This window comes from Perca flavescens, chromosome 16, assembly GCF_004354835.1.
Source record: "Perca flavescens isolate YP-PL-M2 chromosome 16, PFLA_1.0, whole genome shotgun sequence".
Classification (NCBI taxonomy): domain Eukaryota; kingdom Metazoa; phylum Chordata; class Actinopteri; order Perciformes; family Percidae; genus Perca; species Perca flavescens.
The window spans coordinates 13607487-13625361 of record NC_041346.1 but is presented as its reverse complement, the minus strand read 5'-3'; the positions used below and the strand labels follow the sequence as shown (position 1 = coordinate 13625361).

The 17875-nt window shown below is 39.7% G+C and overlaps 1 protein-coding gene across 1 annotated transcript in view; it reads left to right on the top strand.

The window, feature by feature from the left end:
* Positions 1–17875, top strand: part of tnksa (tankyrase, TRF1-interacting ankyrin-related ADP-ribose polymerase a) — a 78121-nt gene that overhangs the window by 34025 nt on the left and 26221 nt on the right. The window contains exons 6-9 of the mRNA XM_028600948.1: positions 1103–1178; positions 15030–15124; positions 15734–15800; positions 15982–16168. Of these exons, the coding sequence (XP_028456749.1) occupies positions 1103–1178; positions 15030–15124; positions 15734–15800; positions 15982–16168 (425 nt within the window). The remainder of the gene's footprint in view (positions 1–1102; positions 1179–15029; positions 15125–15733; positions 15801–15981; positions 16169–17875) is intronic.

Genomic DNA, 17875 nt, shown 5'->3' with positions numbered 1-17875 from the left:
AAAAACAACATTTTTTTCCCCCTTGAACACTAGAGCTGGGCAATATATCGATATTATATCGATATCGTGATATGAGACTAGATAGCGTCTTAGATTTTGGATATCGTAATATCGTGATATGACATAAGTATGCATAATGCAGTTCATAATGCATAATTGCATTACAGTAAAGTGATGTACTTTTCTGAACCTACCAGACTGTTCTAGCTGTTGTCCTTGTTCCGCACGTTAGATCCTCAAAATGTTGTTTGCATCGTAATGAAGGCTGTTAGGGTACCAGATGTAGGAGGCAGCTATTTGACCTAAAGAAAAAAAAAAGAATGAGAGAATGAAAGAAAGATGCAGAGCAGTGGAAGTACAGGTGGAGAAGAACACACTGAGTGTGGAGAGGGAGGGTAAAGGTGGACAGCTTGGATGAGAAGTGGGTGAGAGAGGGGAAAAAAGGGTAGGAGAGCAGAAGATAATGGTAGTTGGATAAAAACCGGAGGAGTGAGAGGAGAGACGGGGTGGGATATGAATGTCTCTTTGGTCAGAGAGTGAAAGATCCAGAAACAAAGAGAAGGAAGGAGAGGCCCAACCAAAAATACAAAAGTAAAAGGAGAGTATGGGAACATATGGGAAGAATGATCCCTTTCTTTCCATCTGACAGCTTCTTACTTTACGGCTGTCACGGGGATGATGGTTGGACTGGTTGCTGTCTTGGCAACACTTTACTGGTGGTCACCCAGTGCCAGGGCAGTGAGCCTAGGAACCAGGAAACAGATCAGCAATATAAACTAAATCCACACAGCTAGGATAAATAGTCTTCTATACATATACAATATTTTGATTAGCTTGTTGCAGTCAGGTGTACAATCACACACACACACACACACACACACACACACACACACACACACACACACACACACACGCCCTTCAATCCTTCCCCTTAACATTCCTATACGTCAGTCTGTTTCTGCACATTCAATTCTTCTATATCTTAAATCATTCTTCCTCATTTTTCTCCCCTACACTCTCCTGCTGAGGAACAGTGGTAGTCCTCTGTTGCATCGGATGCTTTCTGTCTAATGCGTGTGTTTGTGTGTTTGCACATTTGCAGGAGTGGAAACGAGGAGAAGCTAATGGCCTTGCTCACTCCGCTCAACGTCAACTGCCACGCAAGCGACGGCCGCAAGGTAGGAGCAAAGCTTACGCTCTCAAAAACGCACGCACAGTAAAAAGCTCATCACTGGCATTTTCTGTGCGACTGCACATCAGGAAAGTCATCAGGGTGAAAAAACCAACTGGTGCTTAAAGGTTTTATATAAGTGAAACAAATGCTGTTATTGGCCGCTGTGTGGCTTGGTTGTATCAAAGAATCCAAGCGCTTTTTCCAGCAGGCATTAGCAGCCTTTCGTGGTTGTCAGTCATTAAAATGAATAGATGGAGACACAAACCCTTCTGTGAATAAATTAGCACTCGTGCTGAACAATTGGAGTGCATAGCAACACACTAAACACTGTCAGCGTCAGGGACAGCTCTTTAACTATCCCTGATACCACCAAAACAAATGACAGCAAGCATTGTAATTTCCCTTGCGGGATTAATAAAAAAAGTATAAATTATTCATTTCAAGTGTTGGTTGTTCTGCTCTTTGTGTTAATTGAGGAATATATAACACGTGCAGATGTTCTTATTTAGTAAATTTGTATTTGCGTCTTGGCAGTAACTGGGGTTCACGTGTAGTAGTTTCTTTGGATTAATTACTATTGAAGAGGAGCTGTAGCTGCTTCGTAGTGAAAGCATTCCAGCACAGAGAATTGAGTCTGGCTTTTATTTTGCGAGCAGTACCAGAAAGCACTACCCTCTCTGCTGAGGCCTTCACTTTGCCTTCACTTCACCTTATCTGAGGTCAGAAGTCAAATTAGGTTTGCACAACGACATGTTTTAACGTATCAGCATCAGTGAATTCTTTTGGCCAAGTGTTTTCTAAGTATGTTTCTCATAAACAGTAATCACAAAATAAGCGGAAAATCGTCACAAACATTCTGACTACTTACTACGACTTAATCTTTGTCGTATCACTAACTAAAAATAACAGGAAACTAAAAATAAAGGAAAGAAGAGTGAACTAGAATGAGTCCAGTTTCCATTTTCTCTGAATTTCTTGTGCTCGTTGCCTCTGTGTTGTATAAAGAGTGTGTAGTCTGGGGCGACCTCTAGCTCACCCAGTAGAGTGTGCCACCCATGTAGGCTGATTCTTTTGCAGTGGCCCGGGTTTGAATCTGACCTGTGGCCCATTTGCTGCGTGTCATCACCTATTTCTCTCCCCCAATAAAGCCCCCAAAAATAATCTTAAAAAAGAGTGTGTAATCTATTTGTAATTAGCTGCATGTTTTGCATTGCAACATTTGATCAGTTTAATAGTCAGCTAATGTTGCACTTGGTAGTTAATTCTGTTCTTTTTAGATTGCAGAGTGTAGAATGAGACTTTAGGGCTTGAAAGAAAAATGCTGGACATGCTAAATGAAATGCCAGGTAACACCAAAAGTACATTGGCCAACAGAGGAGTGTATTGTAAGTGGTGTATTACATCCTGTTCGCTTACAGTTTTTCTCAGTCACTTTGGTACATTTCTCTAATCATTTGCAAACCAGTAAGTCGATTTCTCACAAACCGCACTACACAATGGATGTGCTGCAAAAGCCTGTAACTTGCTCAAAATCTGTAGTCCATTCTTTAAAAGTAAATCTTTATGTCAATGAACATGTCAGTGCCATCAGAATGCCGAGTCATTGTGTCATTGTTAACAAAGAAGATGCTTAGTTTTATCAAAAAGCTTTGTCATGTGGTCAATATGAAATTGTACTCTTGAAAATGCACAAGGCAGCCCTTATTCTGTATTGAATTTATACATTTCAACGCTACAAGGTTACACATTCCTTTATGTGGGATTAGACAGATTGGACAGGATTCACATTTATGCTTTTATTTGTGGTTTTTCAACAAATTCAAATTACAGTGTCATTGCGATTCAGAAAGAAAAAGTCAAAACTATTTTATAGCACAAAGAAAACAAATACTATGTCAACATAGAATAGGTTACCACAGGAAACACTTTTTTTCTGTACAATCACAATGGTATGGGGTACTGACATTCTAGTCTGTCGGGCCGAAGATTCTCATCGACATCACTGTATGGAAAACTTGCTTGACCGATTATGACAATGAGATCAACCATTTTGCATTTAAAGACTCATCCAATGAACTTATGCCAATATATTTTGGGGGCTAAGACAATTCAACAGACATCCAGTATATTATATTTTGATCAACATGACATAAGCAATTGATTATGTAAAAAAAAACAGCAGACAATTGTACGTGATCAATTGCATGCATGTAGGAAATTGCAATTTAACCAAAACAATGATAAAATGCTTTTTATCTTGTGCACAAGTGACTAGATCATGTGGAGGTTGAACAAGCAGTTTTTTTTTATTTTTTAAGATTTTGTTTTGGGCATTTTAGGCCTTTAATTCCACAGGACAGATGAAGACATGAAAGGGGAGAGAGAAGGGGAATAACATGCAGCAAAGGGCTGCAGGTCGGAGTTGAACCTGCGGCCGCTGCATCGAGGAGTAAACCTCTATATATGTGTGCCTGCTCTACCAACTGAGCTAACCCGGCCACGAACAAGCAGTTTTGAGAGTGTCAATTGAGATCTGAGAAATCCACCAAAGCGACTGACAAAAACTCTAATAAAAATGATGTTGTAACCACGGCATCCGCTTAGGGAACCCTGGGCCTTAGGATGAGCTCAGACCACTTTCTAGTTTTGTGCTTTATAGCTTTAATTGAAATATTCCCTGTAGTCCTCCATATCATCGTTTCCAACCTGACAGAAGTAAAGACTGCTGCTGACCCGTGGATTTTTCTCGAGAGCCGAGCGAGACTGAAGCTCCGCTCTCCAGTGGCAATTGGCCAAACAGGTTTGGGATCCTTCATGCTTCTTCATGTCTCTTGGGGCTTTACGCTAAACGAAGCATCTGTAACAACAGTCAGATTATCATGTGAAACTGAAACTCTCCATTCAAAACACAAACTACTGGCAAAATTATGGGATGGCCTACTCCACCTATGTAATTGCACATAAAGACATGGGGTTGTAGAAGCAAGCTGCTGTCATGGAGAGCTAGTTACATCTGAGAGATTTGAATAGTCAGAGACATTTTTCAGAAAACCAAGATTGCTGTAATTTATTAGTCGCTAAAGCAGAGCCTACTGTATTGTATTGGTTGCTATGGCAACCACTGGGGCGTGCAGGGAGCCTGTACTCTCGGTAACTGTTATATAAATGCTTTAACAGCGTTGAGGAGGCTTCTTTCTATAATCACGGGTACTTCAGTGTTGGGGATGATGCTCAGCTGCTGCAATGTATCCATCATATCACCATCATACCCATAATTGTGAGAGAACATCCTCTGGTTATTATCTGTGCAGGTGGCCTGCTGGAGATGTAATACCCCCAGGGGAAAACCGTGTCATTTGAAATTCTTTGGAGATGCAGGGGACAAACACTAGAGATCACTGAATGAATGAATGAATGCAACCAACCAGGCGACCATAAAAAACTGCTCAGACATATTCTGAAATAGAGCCAGACGGATAAAGGATTTTTAAGGCCGATATCGATACAAATATTTGGTGATTAAAAATATGATATTCTGATATATCGGCCGATATATTTTTAAAAGAAAAATCCAGAAACACGTAACAACAGATTTCCCTAACATTAGTTATTTGTAGTTATTTATGAGTCCTCACTAAAATGATAATGCAATTTAAAAATAAACTTTCAGAACAGAGGAACATCAATAAAGGGCATCAATAAAGGGCAAAATATAGGGCTGTCAATCGATTAAAAAAAATCTACTAATTAATTGCACAATTTGCTGTAATTAATCACGATTAATCGCTTTTTTTTAAATTGAGACTGAAGCTTATAATAATGGATATTTAAATGCTAAATCACTTAACTTTGCAAATATGAAGAAAAAAACAAACAAGGAAAGGTTCTGCTAAGTTCAGAATGTTTAATATCTTTCAGAACAACAGCAGCAACAATTTGGCTTATTTAGTCCTGCTGAAGGCTGCTGGAAACAGCTAGAAACTGTCTGACTTGAGAGCAGATTTTTGTCACCGTCCCCGGCTGCTGTCGCCTGCTATCGTCTACTTTACAGGCGAGGCGCAGTTCATCTCCAACGAGCCGAGAGTTCAGTCGCCGGCAGGGCAGTCGGGACTCACCCGGAAATGGCGAGCAGGATGAGGTGACTACAGTCTCTCAAAATCTGACGAAAATCTTCTAAACTGACTTTTGTTGAGCTGAATTTCTCGCTTAAAATGTTTTCAGAAACATGTTTCAGTGAACTATTTTAGTACAATATGAGATCGTATTCTGAATGGCCTCCATGACAGTCTGGCTTTGGATTTCCGGAGAAAACAAACCCATGTGACGCGTTCGTCCAATCAGCTGCCGTTTTTCATTACTTGGGCAACAATACAGAGTAGCGCCGCCTGCTGTTATGGAGGCGTATTACGTTTCTCAGCCGCCACATGAAGTAAACAAACACAGCTGCGTTAATTTCGTAAATTAATATATATATATATATATATATATATATATATATATATATATATATATATATATATAAAATATAAGTTCTGATAAATAAAATGTATAGAAATACAAACTTCAGATATGAAACTTCTTGATGAAAAGTCCTTTGAACAAAAACACAATAACAACAAAAAACGTTGTCAACAGGGATGTTGTAGAGCGCCCTCTGGTGGACAAACTATTCAACACCAACACTCATAACATGGTTGAAGGGTGTTTTGTCCGTTTTTAATTTTTTAAATATTAATTTATCGGCCATTATAAATGCCGATACTGATAGTTTGGAAAATGCCTAATATCGGCCAATAATATCGGCCCACCAATATATCGGTCGGGCTTTATTCTGAAATGACCTCTTCTGCACAATCTGTATGTGTAACACTCTTAAATTGCTCCGACTGAAAGCAGTCATGCACAGTAGATGGAATATATTTTCACGCCAGTGCAGTTTTATTCTCATTGATGGTGTTAGGGTAATTTAATGGGGTGATAGGGATTTGCATTCCCACTGCTAACAGAAATTGAGTCAATTCTGCATAATAGTTTAGATATTAGGTGAAACGGAGGGTACCTTTCCCAATTGTTGTTTTTTTTAAGGTGAGGTTCAAATACAAATCATGTTTTACTATATGATTAGTTTAGGTACCTGGTTGAAGTATGATGTCATTTGGTATATGTTATAGTAGGATGAGTGTGCATGGTGAATGGCAATAGAAAACAATTTAACACAAAATAAGAGGCAATCTAGACCATTTCTTGTGACAAAGCCATGGGCCTTTGATGACAGTAAGTATAAGCAACAGACTATAAGATTTAAATATAACTATTATATAACTTAAATATATATAACAAATGCGGAAATGTTGATTGCAAATGCCCTGATTGTACACACAGCAGGCACACATGGGAAGAGAGGGTGAGCAAATAAGATGGTGAGAGATGCAATATGGACATTAGTGTTAGTTGTAGGACTAGTATTTGGACAACCCTGACCACATAGGCTACTGTTGTTTTAGTCTGGAGCAGTTTTGGTTTGGGCTAGGCTCCTTAGTTCCAGTTAAAGGAACTTTCAATGTGAAAGGAGAAAATTATTTAAAAAAATTCAGTAGAGTTGAGGCTGTTAAGGTAACATAATGCCCATGTTTCTGAACAACAATTACATATGGGTGTAATGTTAGGTTGTCACTTTTTTGACAATGTCCTGTATACCGTAAAACAGTTTCTCCCTCCACAACTCTAATTCTAGTAAAAGCTGTTTGTTCTTCTTGCACTGCTCCTATAGTATGGGCAACAGCATAATAACAGGCGTGCGTGCGCGTATGTGCGCGTGCCTGCCTGCCTGCACACACTCAGATGATGATTGAGGGCCCATCAGAGTGGGATATTATTGACACAGCTGAGTGGAGAGTGTTCTCAAGCTGCCTCTATTGAAACCTCTCTCTCTCTCTCTCTCTCACACACACGCACACATGCACACTCCTGCAGATATGGCTGCCTCAGGAAAAAAGTCTGTGCTTTCTGACTACCCATCACACACACACACACACACACACACACACACACACACACACACACACACACACACACACACACACACACACACACACACACACAGAGGCTGGATGGACTCATTTTTCCCACCCTCTTTCTTAATGTTCAATTTTCCCTTCCCCTTCACTGACATTTTCTTCCAGCACTTTCAACTACTGACTGACTGTCAGTGGATATGCTACTGTTTTCAATTTTTCATGGAATATATTTCATGTTCTGGATTCTGTTGAGTTCCGTCTGGTGTGGGTGTGTGTTTGCCTTTTGTTTGTGAATATTGTGAATGTTGGATCTATATCTTACCAGTGAGAATCATCGCACCCACTTGAGTCCTAGCTGGCACGAACATCAAAGACTCAGACAACTCAAGAGCAAGACCAAGATTCAGATCCAGAGAGAGTGAGAGAGAGGAAAGAGAAGAGAAAATACTTTCATTGAAGCCTTATTTAAATGTTGATTATACTGTAGGAGCTTATCATGCTGAGAGCACCATGCCGACTGACAGCGTTGATGCATTTTTATCGGGTGAAAAACATGCATCTCCAAAGGAATACAATTTTTTTCAGGAATAGAGCATAGTGGCCATACAATATGTTATGCCATTTGAAGACTATGTTATATTTCAGTTCACATGACGCACTGTCATAAGAAAAAGTTGCAAGCGCTCTATGCTGACATATGTAAGGTCGGCTGTTTCCTGAGCTTTTGCTCTACAATCGAATGAGGTGCTTTTGATTTCGTTGCTCACATCACTGTATTAAAAAAAAAAAAATGCCAACATGCCTGGAAACCCTCTCAGATCAGAGTGTAGCCCGTCGTGGCTCTTGTCTTGACGGAAGCTCGCTCATGTTTATAAATCCAGGCGAACACAACACAAGGTTGTAGGATTGATGAATGATTGTTCACAGCAGTGTCAGTGTGTGCATAAATGTAACCTGATGCCCGGTCTGAGAGATGTGTATTGTACTCCTGCGCCCATGAAACAAAGCAAAGAAATACCCAGAGGCATTTGTTAACTGTTCAGGTGGCAGATGACAAATAGGGTGACCCCAAAGCACTTAATATGGAACCTCACTGTATAGCCTACTGACTTACTGTGTACTTCTACTTCAGAGGAAAACATTCTACTACTACATGACGGAGAACATTGCAGATTCAGATTTCACTCTACTTTTAGTGTTGTCTTTTTCCGGAAACGATACATGTTGATGTCGCCACAGTCAGCGTTTAATGACGGCGGAGCTGTCTCGTCATATATCGTTAACAAGTTTAACACTTAAGCAGAGGTGTTCATTTCCAAACAGGCTTAGTGGCTTGACGTTTTAATGTTTAAGTATGAATTTGGTTTACAGACGGTAATGTTATTAGTGTCACAAGAAATGCAATGTTCCTGTAGGTTTTTTAATGGCAGCAAACCGACAGTCAGAGCCGGTCTACGGGAAGACACGATACCAGAGTCCCCGCGTCCACTGCTGTACTTCGGATGGGTGGGGACACAGGCACGGAGATTCCTCGATTCATAGATGGATAACTATAAATAAATATATGATTTTGGTAGTTTGTACACCACATATAAACATGTATTTGTCATAAACCGTAGCTAATTAGCTAAAATATACACCAACTACCAGTGTGGTGCCTAAATATAATAATATGGAACTTTTCTATAAGAATGTGTAGCCGAAGTAATGCTTTTGAGATGTGAGGTTTAACAGTTAACTGAATGGAGAAAGATACTTGGAAAAAAATGTAGAACCAGCATGTCCATCTGAGATTGAAAGAAAGAAAAGTCTCTTCCTGTTAAGGCGCTGACACACCAACCCGATTATCGGCCGTCAGAAAGTCTGGTGAGGTCGGTGACTCGAGTCTGTTCGGTGTGTTCCGTGCCGTCGTCAGTCGGAGGAGCCGTCGGCCCTCATTTGGTGCCGATTTGACTTGTTGAATCGAACTCGATGGCCAGTTACCTGAAATGACGAGCGGGATGAGCATGACGAACGCATCTCAAAATCTGACGAAAATCTTTTAAACTCACCTTTGTCGATCTGAAATGAAGATTGAGTCAGCAACTGCATGGTCTATTTCTCGCTTAAAATGTTTTCAGAAACACGTTTCGGTGAACTGTTTTTGTAAAATACGAGATCATATTCCAAACGAGCCGCCATTATGGTTGGTTTTAAAATTCGGGAGAAGCCAGACCCACGTGACTTGTTCGTCCAATCAGCTGCCGGTTTTCATTTTTTGGGCGACAATCATAGACTGTTAATATATAGTCTATATATTGTTGTGTCAAAGCAGGGAATTCACGCGGAACAGTCGCAACTCTGCCGTCCTTATGTTAAGCCCGCCCACCGACTCTATACACGATGTGATTGGCCTACCCAGAATTTGGTTTAACCAGTTCGCAAACCAACGGAGAGTTGCTCAACTTACCCTGGCTGCAAAATACATTTGCTGCCGCTATGGTGCGTCTAGATTTCTAGACTATTTTAGGAGCGTTTTCCCGAAGTTAATTTCGGAACTGCTGAGCTTTAAACTTTGCCATGGAGCCCACAGCTCCTCGGAAAAGTCAGTGTTTATAGCTGAGAGGCTGATATCAGTGTGTGTGTTGCTGTGTGTGTGAGTGTGCATTGAGAGCATAAGATGAGAAGACTAGCTGTGGATTATTTATCTTTCAAACTGTTGACTGGGCTGTCAGGTGTGTGTGTGTGTGTGTGTGTGTGTGTGTGTGTGTGTGTGTGTGTGTGTGTGTGTGTGTGTGTGTGTGTGTGTGTGTGTGTGTGTGTGTGTGTGTGTGTGCGCAGATTTGCTAATGTTTATTGATCCAGTCATCTGACACTCATCTTGTTAGCTCGTTCACCTGCTGAAGTGCAGACCTGAGTACTGAGGCAGCTCAAAGGGTCAAGTCGTTCCACTATTTATGCTAACATAAAAAGTATAGTTTTACTCTTACATTTAAACATGTTTTTTTTAAGAACTGTGGAAATGTGTTAACTGACAACAGTTCACAATTATTTTACATTTAGCCCTAATTTAGCCTCTTTTATAATCTTATCTTCTAAATCATTGCATAATGAGACAAGCTTTCTTAGAGATAGCTTGAGAGAAATGTTTTAAAACACCTGGAGAAACGTCAAAATTAGTCTTTGGAGTTATACGTTTCTGAACATTTGGGTACAGAATGACTGTATGGATTTATCCAGGTTTCAAATCTGAGGACACCATTTGGATGAATTATGAAATGCAGCCCTTAGCAAGAGTCCAATGGCTAGCTTTAGTTTGTGTTTGACACATTAGAAAGATGTTTTAATACATATTAGTCTGTAGCATGAAGCCAAAGACAGCATCTTAATTTTGTGAAAAGGATGTAATTTGCTGATTGATGCTTAAACCAATGCTGCAGATCACACCTGTAGTTTTCACACTGACAGTGCATAATATATAGACAGTGCATATATACGTATATAGATTCAGTTTCAGTTGAGGTACAGACAGCTATATATTTCACCCTCTTTCCTCCATGGTTTCTTCCTTTTTAACACTGACACTGTGTGTGTGTGTGTGTGTGTGTGTGTGTGTGTGTTGTAATCAAACTGGCACACACTCATGCAAACGACACAAAACGAAATGGTCCAAATGTGTCCGTTCACCCCCCCCCCCCCCCCTTACCCTCACATAGATCATGTCGCGTTGCTATGGCAACTGCTGACAGCTAGCAGTCACCGTTGTCATGGGAACAGCTTGACAGGCTTGTAAAGAGAATGGTAAGACTGAGAGGGAGAGAGAGGATGCTGGAAGAGAGGTTAAAGAACAATGGGACACATCACAAAGAAGGAAGCAGCAGATTACACAGCCCATTTGTTTTTTTTTTTTTTAAATGTTTTGTTAAATCTAAATGTGCGATTGATATTTGTGATGGTCTGGCTTATTTTTTATGTTGTTTTTGAGACGACTGTGTATGCTGTCAAATGACAAAATAAGCAAAATCAAATAAATGTTGTAATGTGACGAGAATTTGCAGCTACCGTTCATTTTAATAGTGTTTCTATGGAGAAGGAAGGCATACATAAAAAAAGATAAATGCTACCATGGTAAGTCAGAAAGAAAGATTAGTATTTTCCATCTTGGCTTCAACATATATTTTCTCCTTCCCCTCCTCCACTACTGACTCCCCTCTACCTTCTCAGAAAGGCTTTTAGGTGATTAAAACACCACAGAATGTGGTTTTTTATTGCTATTGTTCATTTTCAGTCTGCCGCTGTGAGTGCCGATTGCCACTCTTTGAAATATCGTCTACTAGGTTTTTCACTTTGGGGCAACAAATTTCATCAAGTATCAAAGCACTTTATGGATAGAAACACCAAGAGTTGAAGGACAGAGGCACCAAAAACAAACAACATCTAACTTACTACACTCACGCTTTTGCAGGTGTTCAGTCCGACTGACCGACAGAAAAAACATTGTCATCCATAGAGCATGGCTAAAAACACAAACACTTTGACATTTCATAAAACCCTTTTTTCATTAAAAGTGTACTTCAACATGCAGTTCACTTACCTGCCAAATTATGGTATTTCTGAGTAACCCAACTGATCCTGAAAATAACAGTAGGCTATATACATAGTTAAAACATAGTAACTATGCCATAAGCCCAGGGTTCAACCTATTTTTTTAGACTAAAATGCTCTCATTCTCACATCTCTCTGGATCTTGAATACATACACTTAATTTCTTATACACTATGAACAGTCATAAACAACCCTAATCTGATCTTCTCTACACTCAAAATATTATGCCGTGTAAACACCAGAACATTTCAAGACCCTTATTTATTTTGCTCACTGTACTGCTGCTGCACTGTGTTTGAAGAGCATTCATTAAAAACACACTTTCGTTTTTTTCTTTTTCCGCCATCTGAAGGGCCACTGTGACCTTTCAAATAGTAAAAAAAAAAAAATACTGAAAGAAATACATCTTTAGCGCATAAATTCAGTGCACTAGAAAAAGAACAGGCTGCAGTGGAGGAAAGTTGGAGGACGATGGATGTATTATGACTCAGATAGATGATAAATGGGTGATGCTTTTGATTATTGGCACTATTGGCGTGTGGCTGCTAAGATCAGAGTGTTAAGTTTCAGCTGGAGCTGCTGTTTTATGACTTTAATTCAAATAGATTCTGTGTGGAGAATCCAATACAAGACTCCCTCTCTCCCTCCTCTCTCACTCACACACACACACACACACACACACACACACACACACACACACACACACACACACACACACTGCTCTCACATGGTTGACAGATTGAGGGGGTGGAGCTTAAACCCAGTCTGACCCTGGCAACAACATCATGGTGATGCAACAGTGCGTACGTGAGTGTATGTGTAGCTGGTTTAATGTATGTAAATGTACTGCGGACCTGATCACTGTTTATTTATGTCTACAATTTGAAATAACAAACACACACACACACACACACACACACACACACACACACACACACACACACACACAACACACACTGCATTTTAAATGAGGATGATGACTAACTGTGTAGTCTGTGTAACTGTCCTGGTCCTTCCAAATGCTGCTGTCACATCCTGTAAATACGAGTGTACCATCTGTCCACCCAGCTCTGCCTCACTGCTGCTCCTCTGCTGAACTCAGAGATCAGCAGAGATGATCTATTTTTTAAGATCTCCTCTGACATCTGGTCAACTCTAAGCAGGAGATGGGCTCGAAGCGAAATTGCACCAGGAGCTAATTTTCACTTTCATCTGACAAAAAATCCTTAGTTGCAACAACTAATACCATTTTTCTCCACTTTGAAAACCAATGATTTCTCTAACTCTAACTTAAAAAAAAAAAAAAAAAAAAATATATATATATATATATATATATATATATATATATATATATATATATATATATATATACACACACACACACACATACATAATGTTGCCAAGGTTTTGCATCATGGCTTATGAAATAATGTTGTAGTCTGACTTATAAAAGAAATATTTCTCTATAAGTGACCTGTGAATGACATTGTTATGGAAAGAAAGATACCTAGAATACCAATACTAGTCTTCTCTAAAATACAGCTGCGTGTGAGGTTGTAGTCTGTTAACTGTACTCCAGCTTGTGCTTTTTTGATAGCAATTAAATTGACATAGCAATTGACATCCCAAAAGATGCTGGTCAGGCCAGCTGTTTGAATACAGCTGGCCTGCTCAGCTCCGATTGATGCACTGTTTTGGGATTTGACTTGGTTTGTTGTATGAAGATCATGCTGATGTTTTGTCATAAGATTTGGGTAAGGCCACCAACATCTGAATCCTGCTGACAGGAGTCACAACTCCTGGTCTTCCTCTCTGAGCACCTTCCCTTTATTTCCACCCGACATCAGCCTGCTGACCCCTCCACGTGGTCATGCCTTTCCGGCGTTCTTCTTTCAGAGCATAAAGTGGTTGTCAACAGAATCCGTTGCATTGCGATGCAATGACCGAATGCATGATGTGGAGGAATCTTGGCACTTTTAGAGAGGTTCACACAGATCCCAGGGGGCGATGGTGCTAAAAATATTCAAGAGCTGTCATTGACAATAGGCTGACCAATCGGCACAGCCGGTTCAGCTCACATGCTGATGTTGATGCCACACAAGGAAGTGGAGTATAGTTTAGTAGAGTAAGGTCTAAAAAGCCATGGAGGCACCCCTCCTCACTTACCTTCCTTGGAATAAAAAAAAAAAAGTTGATTGATGATGAAACATCTACCACTTTTCCATGCCATCACCATGTAGGACCTGTTGTTATTATTATATTATGAAACCAGGAGGAATGTAAATTTAGTTTCCACATGCATACATTGTTGTGTTTAAAATGAAGGTTAAATCCTTCAGGGAATACTTTCTTTGTAATTTGGGTGAACTGACTCTTTCACACAGGAATTATGAACAGGTTTTTTCATAGTATCATTGTTAAGGCTTTGATTCACAGAAATTTTAGTAGGTTTTGAAGGCTAATAATTGGTGGGTCAGCTTTTCTGGAATATGGACTGACTCTTAGCATGAGAGTTTCTGGAAGATTGCAGGCCAAATGGCATGTGTGAAAGGGACATTTCTAGTTAGCTCAGTGTGTGCTATGGAGGAACTCTTAAAATAGATCTGCCTGCTGCATGTAGTAGCTTTAATCCCAGCCTTATTCACAATTTGATCTCTAGTACATCCAGTGTTGTAAAATGACTTTTATATCATGACTGAGAGGCAGGATTTCCATTACTTTTTCCTGTAACAAGTTCAATTTGACTGAATAATGGGAACATTCTCACCGCCGTAGCATTTCTCCACCAGTGTGGGTCTCACTCCAGCTTTGAAGAATGGCCTTTGCTGAGAGCATAACGAGGAAGCACTGCTGGAGAGCTGAAGCCATCTCATCTCAGTCCCATTTTAAACCATTCAGAACTGCAGCTCTTCATCAGTTTTATAGAGGAAATATATTAGGAGTTTATAACTGTAGACTGATTAAATGTTGGAACAGCCCATTTCTCTCTTACCTTAAGGAATGTTGTACAACTGGCTGCTCAGTGAGAGCCAGAATGTGTACCTCCTTATTGCACTCTTTGTATACAGCACTGATGTCATGAAGTCATAATGATAGGCTGTAGAACGAACATGTGGACTAACATTTTCTTTATATTTTTGTCTCTTTTTTTCCCTCCCACTGTGTGTCTTCTACTTACCCTTTTTCTTTTTCTCTCTTGTCTTGCTCTTATTTTCCCTCTTTGACTCTTTCTGTGTCCCTTCCTGTCTCTCCAGTCCACTCCACTCCACCTGGCAGCAGGATACAACAGGGTGAGGATAGTTCAGCTGTTACTACAGCATGGAGCAGATGTTCACGCAAAGGACAAGGGGTATGTACAAGTAAATAAAAAAATAAAAAGAATAGATATAAGGTAAAACTAGATCATGCACATACTGAGACGTGCTCAATTTAGATTTTTGCTTTGGGAGTTTCAAGAGGTGGCAGGTGTAGTTGCTAGACTGATTCTAGCTGTTCCCCTCAATTGCTGTTCTTTAAAAGTTAGCTCAGATAATTTAGGCAGACAGTGTGAGAACATGATAAGGTGTAATGAAACTAGAATTTTATCGTAAAGAATACATTTGGTGAAATTATTGAGATGCTACCAACACGGCTCTCAGGATGGAAATGATTAGTGCTAATTAGTAAATTTTAGCGTGCTGACATGCTAAGCTAAGCTGGTGAACATGTTAAACAGTGTCTGCTAGACATCGACATGTTAGAATTGTCATACTGACGTTAGCATTTAGCTCAAAGCGCCTCTGTGCCTAAGTACAGCCTCACGTAGCTGCTATAGACTTAGTTTTGTTACAAAATGCATTATTAAACTGCAGAAAGATGATATAGAGGTAAAGAAGTAGGGTGTTTAGTTCTGTGTTTAAATAGTTCAAATGTATATTCAATGTTACTAAGAATGCTGTTTTGTGTTTTGCTCTTCCAGTGGTCTGGTGCCTCTACATAATGCCTGCTCTTATGGACACTATGAAGTTACTGAGCTGCTGCTAAAGGTACATTCACACATGCTAGCTCAGCTTAGGCAGTGCACTTACTCTTAATTAATAGCATCATATTTATTTTTAGAAATTTTTTCTCAACAATGCAGACTTTGCTCTTTTTTCTCCCAGCTACTTTTTTCGATCTCTCTATCTTCCACCCATTTATTCATCCACAATGCCTTTTGTTTTCCAGCATGGAGCGTGTGTGAATGCCATGGATCTGTGGCAGTTCACCCCACTCCATGAAGCGGCGTCTAAAAACAGAGTAGAGGTCTGCTCCCTGCTGCTGAGCAACGGGGCTGACCCGACCCTGCTCAACTGCCACAGCAAGAGCTCCGTGGACATGGCGCCCACTCCTGAGCTAAAGGAGAGACTTACATGTGAGTGTGGTGCTTCATTTACATAAACTGCAGCTGCAGCTAAAAGTGTCACAGTGCTGAATTAATGAATAGGTTGTTTTAGGATGGGTATATTTACACCAGGCATGTTTGGAGCAGTTGGTTTGAATGTATTGAGCATTCAGACATTTGGAAATGTGAATGTCAATCTTTTGATGAGAGAACTGCTGTTTTCTGGAGCTGAAAACAAGGAATTATGGGTTTGAAGAGAGACAGATAATAACCGCTGACAATAACCGTTCCACATTCTTGGAAAGCTTAGTAGAACAAAATGAAATTTTGACTGGTGATAATATAGTCAGCTTTTTTTCATGTGTACTGATGAAACACCATAGAAGAAGAGTGCAAACAAGTCCATAATTTCTACTTGTCATGGACTAATTTCCTCTGTGGCAGCAAAGCGTACAGAAGCTGTCAGAAACTCCTTCAGGTTAAACTTGGCTAAAGCAACACAGGGCTGACAAACTCTAAAAGATGTCTCGTCTGTGTATACGTTTTGAATACTAATATCCTTGAACAACTATGCATTAGGTTCCATTTTGATTTCAAGTTGATTTATTTTTGCTCAAGATGTGTATCCAGATAACCTTTCACAATATATCCATACTCTTCTCCACTGTTGCTTTTCATAATACTGATTGTGTTTGGAACATGTGTCATGTATTTGTGCAGCCATAAAAACAGTACACCCCCATGCATGTGTTCTCTGAATTGAGCATTTTGCAGATGTATGTTAATTAAACAGAACGAGCGCTATAATTAATGAAATATATTTTTTACATCTACACAGTCAGAGCAGACAAGATAAGTGTTTGCCGATGCCAGAAAGATCTTTGCAACTCTTTGAAAGTAAATTAGTGAGTCAGCTCTCTCACTGCTGCACTTGTTGCTTTATCTTTGTAATGAGGCAGATCAAACAAACATCAAGCGCTACAAGAATCATACGCCATCATCAGTTTATGTATTACTTGCAGTACAATTGGTCCTATTAGTTTTTGTTTTTTGATGAGGATGTGTCTTTGAAACACATCTCAGTGGGACATTTGCTGCAATAACCAGTTTTTATTTTAAATCAGACTATTCTAGTATTTCTTCCACATGAAGGGGGGTTGTATTTGTTTGGCAGTTGAGTAAAAATATCAACAATCTTGTTTTGTATGTAATTGTAATTGCATATGACATCATAGAATTCATAGGCAGCTGATGAAATGCAAAAATCGAGAAAATAAAACCATTGACATCATATACTTTTGATTGGTTGCTGTTCAGCAGCTGTTGTCAAATCTTGGACTGTGTGTCATTTAATGCATCAACAACGGCAACTAATAAATCAGATTAAACGTTTACTGTAATGGTTTTGCTATCTTAAGAATGTTTTAAGCCATTTCAAGTTGGCTTTTGAAAGGAGCTGCACATGAAACCCAAAACGTTTGTGGGGCACTGTGGTAGACTAGCAAGATAAAGAAAGACTTCAAGTTTCTCTTAAAAGAATAAACTGCAGAGGCAACTTCTGTCCCCCCATTCATCAGCTGTTTTTTTTATGGTGTTTGTTTTGACTCATCTCTCTCTCTCACTTGAACATGTTTCCTTGAAGATGTGACTTCTGTGTGGCGCTCAAATCATTTGTTGAAACCTTTGATTATAAATGCATGAATGCCGTCGCTCGATCGGTAGATAGACTTGAACAGA